The 14,525-nt window shown below is 37.9% G+C and overlaps 2 protein-coding genes across 5 annotated transcripts in view; one reads left to right on the top strand and one right to left on the bottom strand.

Moving 5' to 3' along the window:
• Positions 1-4,823, top strand: part of LOC131693362 (proton-coupled zinc antiporter SLC30A1-like) — a 61,449-nt gene extending 56,626 nt beyond the window's left edge. For all 4 annotated transcript variants that reach the window (XM_058981112.1, XM_058981109.1, XM_058981113.1 and 1 more), the window contains 2 exons: positions 500-578; positions 658-4,823. In XM_058981112.1, coding sequence (XP_058837095.1) covers positions 500-578; positions 658-737 — 159 coding nt within the window. In that variant the 3' untranslated portion in view covers positions 738-4,823. The remainder of the gene's footprint in view (positions 1-499; positions 579-657) is intronic.
• Positions 4,824-10,712: 5,889 nt separating this feature from the next.
• On the bottom strand, positions 10,713-11,722 carry LOC131692578 (phosphatidylinositol N-acetylglucosaminyltransferase subunit C-like). The gene has a single exon (XM_058979697.1). It carries the CDS (start codon positions 11,599-11,601, stop codon positions 10,768-10,770), a length of 834 nt encoding a protein of 277 aa, XP_058835680.1. The 5' UTR covers positions 11,602-11,722; the 3' UTR covers positions 10,713-10,767.
• Between the last annotated feature and the right edge of the window lie 2,803 nt (positions 11,723-14,525).

Consider the following 14,525-nt stretch of genomic DNA (forward strand, 5'->3'; position numbering starts at 1 on the left):
ACGGCACCAATTTCTGCCTTTTCCATCTATCGGGGAAACGGCACTCGTCAAGGCATCTCTGCATAGCTAGCCTGAACATGTTCGGGTTCGCTATGATCGCTGCCTTGAGAGCGATGTTTGGAACTCCATCCGGCCCTGGAGCTTTGTTCATTGCTAGGGATTTAGCCACTCTTCATTCGTCACTGGAGCCACCATTTCGGCCGCACTGTCTCGTAGTGCAGGTGGCCAGGGGCGTGTGGCTCGAGACGGGAATAGTACTTCGATAATCGTTGCCAACCGGCCCGGAGACCGTTCTGGGGGCGCATCTGCGGGAATAAGAAAAAAGGAATTTAAGATCTTTGGAGCATTCTTGATCGTACCTACTCCCTTAAAGTACAACATGTTCGGTCACTATAACATGTATAACTCTCCACAGAAAACATCGTCGCATCATGGTGATAATACTGTGCCAACCCTTCAAGTAGAATAAACTCTATTCTCGTTCTTGTTTTCTTTTCAGAACCAACCATCGTCACCAACGCCGTCCCCATATTTATGTCGCCAAAGAAACTCCAGAGTTGGGAATGATGTAGAAACAGGTAGGACTATTATCTAAAAAAACAACACCTCAAATCTAAAGGCGTTGAGTATCTCAAACGGTTTCTTTTCTTCTTGCAGGATCTCTTTTGGACCAAGCCAATCTGACATCAGCCACAGCGGACACGGACGGTAGTGGCTTGCCAAATATAACCGTCTGACAGCTGACGTTGGGCAGTAGCAGTATCAAGCCGCACGTTTCCCTGCAGCATCAGATTTGTACTTCTTCCTCTTCCTTGCACCATTCAACACGTCACCCGTCGTCTTCGTCGTTATCCTTTATCAAGAAAACCAACCGTAGCGGTAGTATAAACTCGTGTGAACAACAATTTTCCCCACTGGCAGGCTGTGATGGTCGTCGTATAATATTTAATGTAAGTAATGGTAATCGTGACCTGCAAGGACAGATCGGTCACGGTTGCTATGTTTCTAATAGCGGTACCGTTGAAAGTAACGGCGATAAGCTGCGAAAACCGCTACACGATTTCTCCCAGTTGGGAAGGACCTCCTCGCTGACGTCCTCCCTGGCGTCGATCTGTTCGCTTACGACGGGTAACGGCGACGGCGGTAATGTGATGGATATCTCGTCTAACAAGATGAACAATCGCGTGGGTCAGGTACGGCATTATGGTCTGCAGGCGGCGTCCAGTAGCTTGTTAGAAAGCTATGTCAATGGTTCTGATTCGCCTTTGCGAAACCTGTACTGCCAGTGCAAGCATCACGTTGCTGTCGAGTGAGTGGGTTACGCGTTAAAGAGTGATTGGAAGTATTTGTGCGAAGTTGAATGAGTGGGTATGCGAACGGAAGATCAACGGGAGACGATTATTATGTAGAGATGTAGTTAGCTGAATAGTTTAACTTTTGATTGATTGATTGTGTTATTTTTACTTGAGGGGAAGCGACTAGGACGAGTTTGTTGATAGATATCAATGAAGATTTTATATACGACAGATAAACACGAAGTATTTTATTTCTTAGAATAATTGAAATGCTATTCCTGATGCGATTTATGTTCGCTTTCAATCGTTCGTGGTGCTATTTGATATAGGGGAGAGTGGGGTTTGATGAATCACGAGAATAGAAAAACCACTAAGGATATAATGTCACGTTCTAGCGATTTTTGTGCATACCTTATATGTGTAGTTAATCAGTAACCTAATTTCACACGCGTTTGCGATAGCTTCAAACATAATCAAAGTTTTTGGGAATAGGTGAAACACCATTGATATTTTTCATCTTGGATTTTATACTAGAACATATAAATTAAATATATTGCATAGACAAACAAATGACAAAATAATGAACAATAATTTTCATATGGTTCTAAGTGTTTCTACGAGTCAGAAAAACAGATAACAGACGTTTAGGCTCATATTGAAAACGTGCGTAAGCGCCTACAGCTGCCAGCAAAGCAATTAAACAAGTCTAGCAAACATTTCTAGGTAGTGCAGCGTTTGATGCTATGCAGCCAGAATACAGTTGTCAAACAACGTGTAGCCAGAGTAAAAAATAATCGAAACTGTTTTTGATGATTGAGAATAAACCTGATGTGACTCGTGGCGAATAGAAAAAAATCATTCAAAAACCAGTGTTATTCATTCAATGGAATATCGTACAACAATATTCATTATCGCTTACACTGTGCTAGGGCCTACTTTGAAACCGATTCGTTGTCGCACGTTATCTTCCTGCAGTAATCTGTGACAAGTGGAAACCTGTATTGAATGAAAGCGCAGTTGGTTCGTTTGATATTTTTAGCAGCGTCACTGAATATTGAAGGTGAGGGCGGATAAATATGATCAATTTTCATTCAACAAATTTGTAACGCTTAAACATATTTTAATCTAGCATAAAAGTCTGCTATCTGTGGTTAAACTTTTCTCATGAAGTGGTTTAAATATCCCCACTAGAGTGGCTCGACATATGACATTAAACGTAAATGCAAAATAATTAATTTTCCCATATAAAATCCCATGCAAAATTGAACGCAATGCGCAAACCCGGGAAGCAACCATCCGCTAGCAAATTTTGCACAGGCATTTGGGACCACAAAAGGAACTCAAAAAGTGGTGTTCCCGCTAGTTTGAATCATTTTGAAGTTTTACTATACAACCGCGAGCCACTCTAATCCCCACCCGCATGGATACTTGAACCATTTGGAATGCATATAAAAATGCTAATAATTATGATGAAATGTTACTTTTCATTTTTAAAGGTAAAGTATCGTTGGTTCTTTGATATTCTTGCGTAGAAAAAAAGACAGAGAAATATTATAAAAGAAAAATGGTTCATCTATCACCACTCTCCACTACCATTTGAAGTTACGATTTGGTTGAACCAAATTTATAAAATATTTAATACAGCCCAAAGTGCATCAGTACTGCTCTACAGACAACTGAATTCTGTTAAATATATTACTGGTAATTACTCTAACTTAGTGCTAGAGGGTCTAATAACGTGACGAAATGTTGACAAGGTTTATTACTTCTCTGTCGAAGGTAGTATTAGGCATTTTCGTTTAGCATATTAATCTGCCAAGCTGTCAATCAACCGAGTACCACTACTGTTGATCTGATCAGCAGGCTTTCTGAGTTTCCAATAAACATATATATTATTTCCACTACTTTCCGAGCATCGTTCTAAGTATGTTAACAAATAACTGGGTAGATTATGTTGTATTATCAGTTATGGCGTTCTATCTAAACTAATTATCTTTTGAAGTTTTTTGGAAAATTTACACACTACCCTTAGTGAAGTCAATGTTCAATTTACACATCAAATTTCTATGTTTTTCAAATAGTATTTACTGGCACATTTTTATGACATTTCTGCTAAAACGTTTCAGTTCAAAAACTATGGCATATTAAAGGACAAAGTATACCGAACTAGGCAAACGAACTAAGACATTGGACATATTAACATAATTAATGTTTACTTAGATAGCCCACCACGCGGCTGAATTAACGTTATTATTCTGCTCCTAGTCCTACTAATTATGTACATTGGCATGGGTTTGAACGTGTGTCAATAGAGATGGAGACGGTCGTACTTCATGTTTTGTTTTCGTTTTGTTCATGTATTAAACAACAGGCTTGTTTCACAACACATCACGAACGATTGTGTGCCCTCATATTTTTTACAACTTTCAAAAATATAAACAAGATTGGGCTGCAGATTGTGCAGAAGCATACATGATCCGGAAAACGGTCGGTGTTCATTCGGTAATCCACCGCAACATTTGAAAGCAGACCAAAGTCAAACGGTAGAAGTGTAAAATGTATAATGTAACGTTGTAGATTGTAAAACACAAAACAGTTCTCTTGGAAATAAACAAGCAGGCGTCGATTGCTCTGGTTTGGTTCAAATTATGATACGCACTAGATAGATTTTGATATGCATACAAGTTTATTTCCTATTAAATGGTAAAACTAAAGAATTTATTAATACAATTTCAGCAGAAACGAATGATATGAAGCAACAGTCAACAAATATTGAACCGTATACTTAATCCCGCAAAGTAGATTGGACAATGTGTTGCTGCTACTAACATACCTAAAGAGCATTTGAAAAGCCCACAAAGCGTGTTTGTCGACAATAGATGTCTATTGTATTGCTACAATTCTGTAATATGTAACAGCAACTACGCGAAAGCAAAGCATATGATAGATTTGATCGTCTTTGTGTCCATCGATTTATGAACAAAACTTAGACAAAATGTTGTTTTAGCATGTTTTAATAGGATTACCAATTACCAATCCTGCTCGTCCCAATAACAAGAAAAACGAAAAAATAAACCACTACGTTGCTCAAAAACAGAACGTTTGAATTTAGCTGAAGACAATTAACAATCATTCGCATTTGTACCGGATTTTAGATGAGAACAAACTAACATAATACAAGCCAAACAAATCAATAAATTATACTGGTAAAATAGCTAATGTAAAACAGTTGGTGAGACAATTCTCTGCCGTGCTCCATTGGGTCCTTTTTCATGCACAGACATTTAAATAGAAATTATTATGGTATGTGAGTTGTTCAGATTGTAGTGCGGTACGAAAGATACCAAAAAATGATGATGGCAAAGTGTTCGATGTTTTTAAACGAGAAGTGAGTGGACAAATTGGGTATTGTACGATTTGATTACTATCAAATCGATCATTAGTTCAGTGTCACCAGTAATGGAACAACTTTTTTGGTATTGATCTTTAGCTGTATAAGCAGTCAATAAAATATACATATTGGAAAAATCAGAGGATATTTAATTGTTCCGAAACTTAGTTTCCCTATTATCTTTTACCACCTTAGTTAGTTAAAATCATTATTAAATGTAAATGTATTTTCTGACCAGAACGAAATACTTCGTCTTTGACGCAACTGCAGAAGTCCAAGTGAATTCTTTTGCGATTATTAACGGGTATTCCAGACAGAAAAAAAACCGACAGGTTTCTTTCCCACTGTCAATAGGTTATTTTTGGTGCACGACTAAAATACTAAAAGAGAGTGAGATCTTCCATATCACTAGAGTTCCTGGTGATGTCGCTATGGAACGTGTTGTCCAGTGGATATGAGCTTTATTTTTCGATTGGTCCTACTGAATGTATGGACCTAAGTTATTAAGACAGAGAGTAATGATTTCCGGACGTGACCGATTCATGAGCGCGCGAAAACGGACGTTTGTAGGTTCGCGTTTGAGACAGCGTTTGAAACTTCATAAGTGCTAAAACGTTCTCCTTATTACCGGGGTGTTATTAAGTTTGCGCGATCGCAAACGTAAGTGTGCGTTGTTAATCGCGAAGGGCTTAAGCGTTCGTATGTTAACGTGTTTGTCACGTGTGCTTGCGTTCATGTGACTTCGCGTGTACAAGACTGGATTTTGTAACCCGTGTGGCCATTTCTATATACGCGTGCGTTCTTGGATGGTCACGCGGACCTTCATTCTGATAGTTTTCGGTGTACAATTTACATTCTGACAGGGAGTAAGTTACCCCATATCACTAGAGTCCTCGGTCATGTTGTCATCTAACGTTTTGTCCAGTGGATATGAGAGCTTTCTTTTTTTAATTAATCCAATTGAAGGCATCGACCTAGTCTGCTGATATCAAGGATAGAAACATCCGGAAGTGACCGATTCATGGTCGTGCGACCGCGGGAGTTTTTAGGTTCACGCTTGAGACCGCGTTTGAAAATTTATAGGAGCTGAGACATTCACTTTATCACCGGGATGTTATCATGTTTACGAGATCGCGGATGTAGGTGCCGTGGATGGTCGCGAAGAACTCAAGCATTTGTATATTAACGTGTTTGTCACGTGTATGTAACTTCACGTATATAATTTCGATTTTATAATAATGTAGTGTGTATTCTTGTTTGATCGCACGCGAACCGTGAGTCTGGTGCTTAATTTTTAGTGTATGGTACAGATGGTAGAAGAGAGTCCGTTTCCCCATATCATTAGAGTTCCAGGTCATGTCACCATTGTACGTGTTGTTTAGTGAATATGAGCGTCACTTTTTTGATTGGTTCAACTGAAGACATTAGTCCAGACTGCTGGGACCGAGGTAAGACTTCCGGACGTGAACGTTTCATGATCGCGCGAGTGGTGGGTTAGTGTTTGAGACCGCGTTTGGAAGTTTAAAGATGCTACGTTTACTTAACTACTGGGGTTTTTTTCGTGTACGCTAAATCGCGGGCGTAAGTATGTGTGGATTATTGCAATTGCATGGTCGCGTTTGAGGTCAGGTTTGTGTTATCGCGAAGGCCCCGAGCGTTTGTACCTATATGAGTATAGATAGCGTATATTAGAGATATACTAATAAAAGGAATCATAACATGCCGAATAAAGAAAAAAAGATGCAAAGAGCTTGATTAGAAGTGTATAAATTGACCGATACTATTTTGGTATACATCAGTAATAGAAAAGCAAACTAATAGATGTACAAAAGAAACAGACTAGCGAAATAGAATAGAAAAACACATGTAACATGCAATCAGACTCGTCTAAATGCAGCAAATGTTGTATATTTACCATTAACGACAATTGCATGCTGTTAGACTTTCATCATGCTATGCTGGCCGGGAATGGATGACTCACGTGCGTCGGTAAGTTCATTGTACCCTAATTTATCCAATCCGACTTTACCAAATGAATAGAACCAAATGCACAAATTTATCACCAGAAGTATTAGCCACTATTCTATCATATACGCCATTTCTGCATCCATTCTCTGACCCAACTGTCACCAATATTCAGATGAACACATACATAGATAGACATACGACTAGCATATAACAATTGTACACTAGTACGAAAAACAACGATTATTACAAAGCGACAACTAATAGGTTTCTACTTATGTATTTATTAAATTAATTCAATTATTAAATTAATTTAATTAGTATATGCACGATGACGAATTCGACCGATAAATGGACAAACAATGACTCCCACTGTGAACCCCGTCCACGAATACCGCCATCAAATTGTGGAACAATATTTGCAAACACGGCACACAGCAAAAGTCAATGCACGACGACCCGTCAGTCATCCACATCACCGCGCACAGACCAGTGGTTGAGCGTTTGTATGCGCTGATGCAGAGTATGAAGAAACATAGAACATAAAAAAGGCGCATAAGCCCTCTCGGTCTCCTCGATGCACCACTATCGAGGCTTAATGCAATAACCATCTTAAAGCAGTTTTCTTTAGCGCTGATGCACGCAATACAGTCACACAATCTCATATTCGTACACCTCTAGTGTATATGTTTAATATTGTTTCATAAATGTTTGCGCTATTTAATATAGGTATTGTTTTGTAAATGTGGTAGTAGAATCATCATCTGTCATTTTCTTATCATATGTAATCTAAAGTGTGCAAGTTTCCGTACACTACACATAAAAAATCATGACTTGGTGTGAAAATGGCACAATTTCATATTCGTACACTTTTGAAAAGTCAATTAATTTGTAAGTTGAGACCTGTTATTTCTTTATTTTTTTGTTTTACTTAGAACAATAGATTTTATGACTACAGAAAAGTGTTCATTGGCACAGTTTCCTCTACACTAATTTAAGAAATTCCCTCAAATTAACGTAATGGTTAAAAAAAAGTAAACTAACTGCCATTATGGAAAGAAAACTAATTATTATTCCCAAAATTAAGCTAAATCACTTCATGAAATCTTTGAAATTGTTCAAAGATTGCGTTCAACTATTTAAAATATCTTTAAAAACTTGTGGCGAAACGTAGAGCAGATATTGCGAAAAACTTGAACTGTAAACAATTTACGATGAGGGATAAACGATTTTTAATTAGAAAAATTTGGGAAAATCGAGTAATTAATGTTAAATCCATGGTGAATAAATTGAATCATATCATTTAAGTATAAGTCTGCTCTGGTACGGTTCGTAATGTATTGAGAACGGACAATTACAATGCCTGTGTTCTGAGCAAGAAGCTGTTCATCAATGAAAATAACAAAGAATTGATTTTTTATTTACTAAACAACATTGAAACATTTTATCGGAATATTGGAAAGATTGTAAACTTTGTCTACGAGTCCAAATTCAGCATCTTTGACTCAAATAGCTGTTGTTTCGAGTGGAGAAAGGCGAACTCAGACGTGAACGTAAAAGCCTTATTATATTAATATGAACATCTTAAAATAAATTTTAAAATGGTACTTTTACTAAGAAATGGTGGATATTGGAAATTCGATCAGAAAAAGAACCTAAAGCATAAGGCTTGCATAAAACGTTTCGAGTAAATTTATAATTGTTTGAATGTTATGGAATCTCCACTGCGGACCCCGTTTATTAACTGATTAGAAAAATAAATGGGAGTATTTGGATAAAAAGTTCGAAACTATCCGGATTATAATGAGAATGATCATAGAAACTACTATTTAGAAAAATGGAATAAAAATTAAGTTGAATACCCACAAAAAACTTGCGGTCAGCCGTGTCATAATTGTGCATGGAAAATTTTCTATGCAAGTAAGGCTTCAATTATTAACTTTCATTCATATATACGGATTAATTTGGTCTAGATACAATTGGTGAGATGCATTATGAAGGAAATTCGACAAGGCATCAAAAATAATAATTTGTGGTTACAATATTTCCAGTTATTAAATTTGCTTTTTTACCGCGATACTTGTATTTTTATTTAGAAAATGTTCATACTTTGTGTTCATCCGACCTTTTGACACAGAAAAACATCTACAATTTAAATATAACTTGAGCCAATCCCAAGATCCAGAAATTTGAATCAAAACACTCACAATTTCTCATCAAGTTTTTTACTATATCTCAGAAACCAAGCAAAATTTCAAAATTCCGAAAAACGCAATAACATGACATATGTAAATCATTTTACTCTAAAATGGCGTTTGTGATAAGATAGCACGACAACGACGATGTATGATTTCCGTCGGGAGTGTCCAGTTTTTTTAACATTGTTCATTTCAAAATTCTAGAAAAGTTAATTTTATCGTTAATGTTTTAGCACAGAGAACAGACATCCATGATCGAACAAAAATATTTAAAAAACGTGTGTAAACATTTGAATGAATATACTAAAAACACTAGCGCCGCCACACCAACCTATCCCAACTATCCGTCAAATCGATTCCGGAACCGGTTCGAAATCCTGGATGGATTCTGCATGGAATCTAGCTCAAAGAAAACAACCGATTCCGACTCTATCGGTTGACGCATTTGAGCTGGAATTCATGCTGGAAGTCCGAATCGGTTCCGGACTAGTTTGACTGGGTAGAGGAATAACCGCTGTCAATTCTGTCGCACTCAGCCACAAAAAAACATGACGACAGTAGCGCACCTGGTTTAGATATCCAAACTACCTTCGAAACCGTTAGAGATTTTACACAAGTTGAATGCTGAAGATGGACGTCTGTTCTCTGTGGTTTTAGTTTCAATAGAGGTAAATCTGTTGCACTTGCTTTTATTTTCTCATCGGAATTGAATACTGCATATAATATAAATCACATACCCTGTAAGGGTTTTTGTGACATTTTTTAGTTCCACTAACGCTTGCATGTGCGACAGACTACTTGTGTGCATCATAAGTGTTATATGACACCAATACTGCACAGGGGTGGTGCTGGTGTGTAGGGTACGCGTGTATGTTGCGGATGCAAGTGATGGTGGAGTCGAGAAGTGTTACAGGAGAGATCCTTGCGAGGTATGGACTTATTCCGGATATATGTGAAAATATTTCACTAAGAGCGAGTAAAGGCGCTTTAACCTAGGCTTATTAGCCAGGGCAAGGTGTAAATACCTCTGTCCCATCCCAAAGGAGTGACATTAACCTTCTTAGCCAAGTCACTCCCAACGATTTATTATATCCCCTTCAAACTGAAACGGTCGGTAGGGTTGTCCTCGTTTCTTCCTCCTTTAAGATTCAAAAGAATTCGTTAATTAAATTATTCATTAAATGAATATTTTAATTGCCGTCTAATTTTGAAACATCTTCAAACCCAACTCTGCACAGTAGGCCTGGCCGTTTTAATATTTGCGTCATGTGAAAATATGCTTCAAATATTAATATTGACAAGAAAAATACTACCGACTAACTGTAGTGTTTTCCAGGATGCTTTTCAATACTGGCTGTGTAAGGGTTAGAATAGAATAGAATACCCACAAAAAACTAGCGGTCAGCATTCCAATACGATTGAAAACTTTACAAACAAAAGCTACCACATTGAATATTTATTATAGAAATTTCAGTTGATGTTTGAAAAAATATGTGTGCTGTACGAATATGAGATTGCGTGTATATCTGACTATCTTTAGAATTATTTTTGAAAAAATGAGCTTTTATAGTACAAAGATAATTATTGTATCTTCCCTATGCTATCTAGTAAACTATTTCTACATAAATAAAATGTCTAATAAAGTTATTTACTTGTAAAATGCATATAAGCATTCCGCATAGCGGTGTACGAAAATGAGATTGTGTCACTGTATGCCTGATGATGTTTGCAATACCGTCAAACCCCTCAACCTTGGGGAGGGAAGTTATCTGGTAATTGATACTATCTGGGCAGATAACACAACTGTTGGGAAATTCTTTTACTGTAATAATAATTCCTTTACTGTTATAAGTTTTTGATGCATATTTTTATTATAAAACAACGTCGAACTCAGACAAATACTACAAAAACTGGACCTTTAGGTACCACAAAAATCATTCACAATTGCCTCATCCCACGGCCCATTAATATTGTTTTTATGCCTCTGCAATCGCACAAACAGAAACGGACAGAATAGATTGACAAAAACAAGTACACAGCTGTATGTCCAGAAAATGGTCAATGAAATTTTCAGTAACAGATAGAAGCAGACTGCGATTGTTGCTAGCAGCAGTGGAAAGCTAAAAATTCGGGCCGCCAAGATTGGTCCTAGCGCAAAATATACCGCTGCAACCTCGAGTAGCACAAACGCGTGAAACGAAGAGGACAATCGAGAGGCTAAGCAAATTGAACCAAAGATTGCCGCATTCAATGAAATTGCTTTCGATACTATCGCAGCCGATACTCCATAATCGAAAAATATAAGATGTAGGGCCAGCATAAGGAAGGTCGTTGAGAAGATCGTATCAGTACTGACGCTGTCTGTGAGGGTGTGTAGTAACGGGGAAAAGATATATCCGAACACCAGTACAGCGATGGCGGTTTTCGAGTCCTCAATTATGCTGCTTAGTCGAAGGTTCCGGCCGGTGTATATGAAATAGCCAATTATGGTTCCGACACTCGCTTTGCCCAGAATGTTTTGTGGACTGACACCTTCGGTATAGAGATAGTAGAACACGATCAGAAATGTAGTGACATTTGCAATTTGTTGGCTTAGGCGTGAAGCACCAAGAAATGCTTCGTAGAATGTGTAGGTCCGAAGATTTTGGTTTGTTTTCAACTCCTGCAGGAAGCTCGGATCGGTATAGTTGTCTTCATAGTCGGAGTTTTCATATAGATTTTTCTTCCATGGCTTTCGTTGGTTGCGATCCATTAATAATTATTAATAGTTAAAAATTTCAATACCAACTATGATTATGAAAACAGTGTTATGTATCTTTTGGATTAATGTTCGGACGACACTAGGACCACTAGGACACGATATGTTTTTATTGTTGCTTTTTGACGTTTCTGAAATATACCCACTACCCAGTATAGATACTATATTCATAGTTAGGCGGACTCAAACACCGGAAAACTGGCAGCTCTTATTTCAGAAAGAAACCCGCTCGGACGTGCCTGGCAGGATTCCCCCCAGATAGCCGGCAGCGAAATAAAAACTTTGGCAGAATTCCTGGGGGTTTGGCTGGCAGAGCGCTGCCCAGCCGGCCGGCTCAAATGCAACAACCGTTTCTGGCAGAATTTTTCACCTTACGGTTATTAACGGTTTTTTCTGCCGGATTTCTGCCAGGCACGCACCGGCAGGACCGGTTTTGTACCGCTTCAGGTTTTGCTTGTATTTTTTCTTAATTTTTTATTAATTTTATGTAAATTTATAATAAAAACATGTCTGGAGACATGAAATCCATATTACTTACCTTGTTTGAAACCAAAATCTTTGCTTCTTCCTATTTTTTCATCTGCCAAAACTATCCTTCTTGGAAAAATATAAATATGGCGAAAATGAAATAACGATAAACAAAACAGAACCGGTGAGGCGAATCTGCCTGCCATAACTGGAAGTAGTATAGCTGAATTCTGGCAGCGCCATTTTGATAATTTTGACAGCTGCCGGAATCCTGACGGATTTTTGCTGGCTGCCCGTTTTTCTTCCAAGCGGGAAACAGTGGCATCCCATGCAAATGTTTAAGCACTACCCTCTAAGAACGGTTGGTTTCAAAATAGTCCAATGAAGGACGTTCGTTAGACCAATTTGGACGACGTCCAAATAACCGTTCAACAAACGTCCAATGTTGGATCCTTGTTGAACGATTTTGAAACAATTTTTTGGACGTCTCAGTGGGTAGCTTAACAGTTTTATTGTTGACGTCATTAGTAAGAACTTTGCATGTACGAATAGCAATACGAATTTGAAGATGTGATGTGGTTTCACATTTTTGCGATTATCTCCTGGTGATACACAAAAAATATTGTTTATTTATGTTTATCTGCGCTCGATAAAACAAGGAAAGAGTAAAACAATCATCACCATAATCACAATACCTTTTCCATATACATCCGAAAAGAACATGTTATGTGACGTCATGCTCGATTGGCTCCGGCATTTGACATGTTCGATTGGCTCCGCGCAGTGTCTCCGCCTAACTATGAATATAGTAACTATACTACCTAGTCAAGGAAATACATTCGCGCCCAGTAAAGTTTAGCCGGAAATGAACCGGAGTTCTGGCTCCGGCACTAATTCGTATTCCGGCTCCATACCCACAACCGGTTCTAACTATAGAATCGGTTGTGTCACTTGAGCCGAAGAACGAATTAGAACCAGCCAACCTTTCGGCTGATTTTCCGGCTGAGCTTATCTGGGATTACGGAACTGAGTTTGACAGTTTGTGAATTCATGCTGATAAAATGAAGTACCCATTTTCAATAAAAGTGAAATAACCCACTTAATGGGCAAAGAGCTTGCACGCATTAATGAATACAGACCTTCTACGTCGACCTGGGTACGTTTTACAGCATTCTAGCTAGAATCAGTTGTGTCATTGGAGCTGGAATACGAACTGGAATCAGCCGGAATTCCAGTTCATTTCTACACGCAGAAAAATAATTTTTAATGTCAAATAATATGAGGGTTGAAATAATAAATTTACCAAGTTGTTCTGTGTTCAATTAAAAATACATGTTTATATAAATAAAACAATTGTTGAAATAATTCTGAAGAATTTATTGGATCAAACATGGAAAATAGTTGGACCAACAAAATTTTTTATTGATTTTATCATAACAACAATCGAAACAACAAACAACTTTGTTGAATCAATGAGCTCGTTTTGTTGAATAAAACTAATAAAATATTTGGATCAATGCATGTCAATTGTTCAATACAAAAAACATTTTTGTTAAATCAAATAATATCTTTTATTGTTTTAAACATAACAAATATTTGAATCAATGCATAGCAAATATTGAAGCAAAACCAATTTTATTGTATATAAAATATGCCTATTCTTTAATGGAACCAAAGGCCAACTGTCATGGTGACAAATTTAGAACAAACCATTACTCGCTGACAACAGATAACATCAGTACAAATGAACCTCACAAAGTAAATACTTGCCATTGACTTATTGGCCTTTCTCGAAAAACAGGCTACAAACGCATTAATTTTACGCAGTCAAATCATTCTGGAACCGCTTCGGAATCCTGAATGGATGCAGTATGGCCCAGTCAAACCCATTCCGGGATCGGTTAGGAATTCTGAATGGATTCATTATGAGTTCCAGCTCAAAGGCAACAACCGATTCCGACTCAATCGTTTGCTGCATTCGAGCGAGAATCCATAAACGATTCCAAAGCTGTTCCGGAGTAGGTTTGCTTGGAATGAAATGAAATTTTATTACATGCAGCGCATACGATTCCAATCACCGTCCCTTTATGTGGTACCTTTGGCCGTGCGCGTGATTTGTTCCAGATATGCGCTATAATGTAGTGCTTCAGAGTCTCGGCTTTTCCAAAAAGATTGCAGAAGGCGCACGAATACGCTGTGTCTTCCTGTTGGACCAGAGATGATGAAGTACAGGAAACTGCCCTCTCGAACGGGTATTATTTATCTCTGGTGCGGTGACGTGTTTTCAGTTCTGCGATTGTCGTTTTTAAGCCACACAGGGTGTTTTGTTTGAGTTCTGGAATAGAGGAAGGCACCATAAAACGCGCCGTGTGCATTCGACTTAATTTATTCACTAACCTTTGTGCGACATCATGATTATTTTCAAGCTGCACTTGCACTCTTCGAGTCCG

Source organism: Topomyia yanbarensis, chromosome 3 (assembly GCF_030247195.1).
Source record: "Topomyia yanbarensis strain Yona2022 chromosome 3, ASM3024719v1, whole genome shotgun sequence".
In the NCBI taxonomy this organism is placed as follows: Eukaryota; Metazoa; Arthropoda; class Insecta; order Diptera; family Culicidae; genus Topomyia; species Topomyia yanbarensis.

What these genes read in the sequence shown, in the direction of transcription:
- LOC131692578 (XM_058979697.1), bottom strand. Translation starts at nt 11,601, where the DNA reads ATGGATCGCAACCAACGAAAGCCATGGAAGAAAAATCTATATGAAAAC.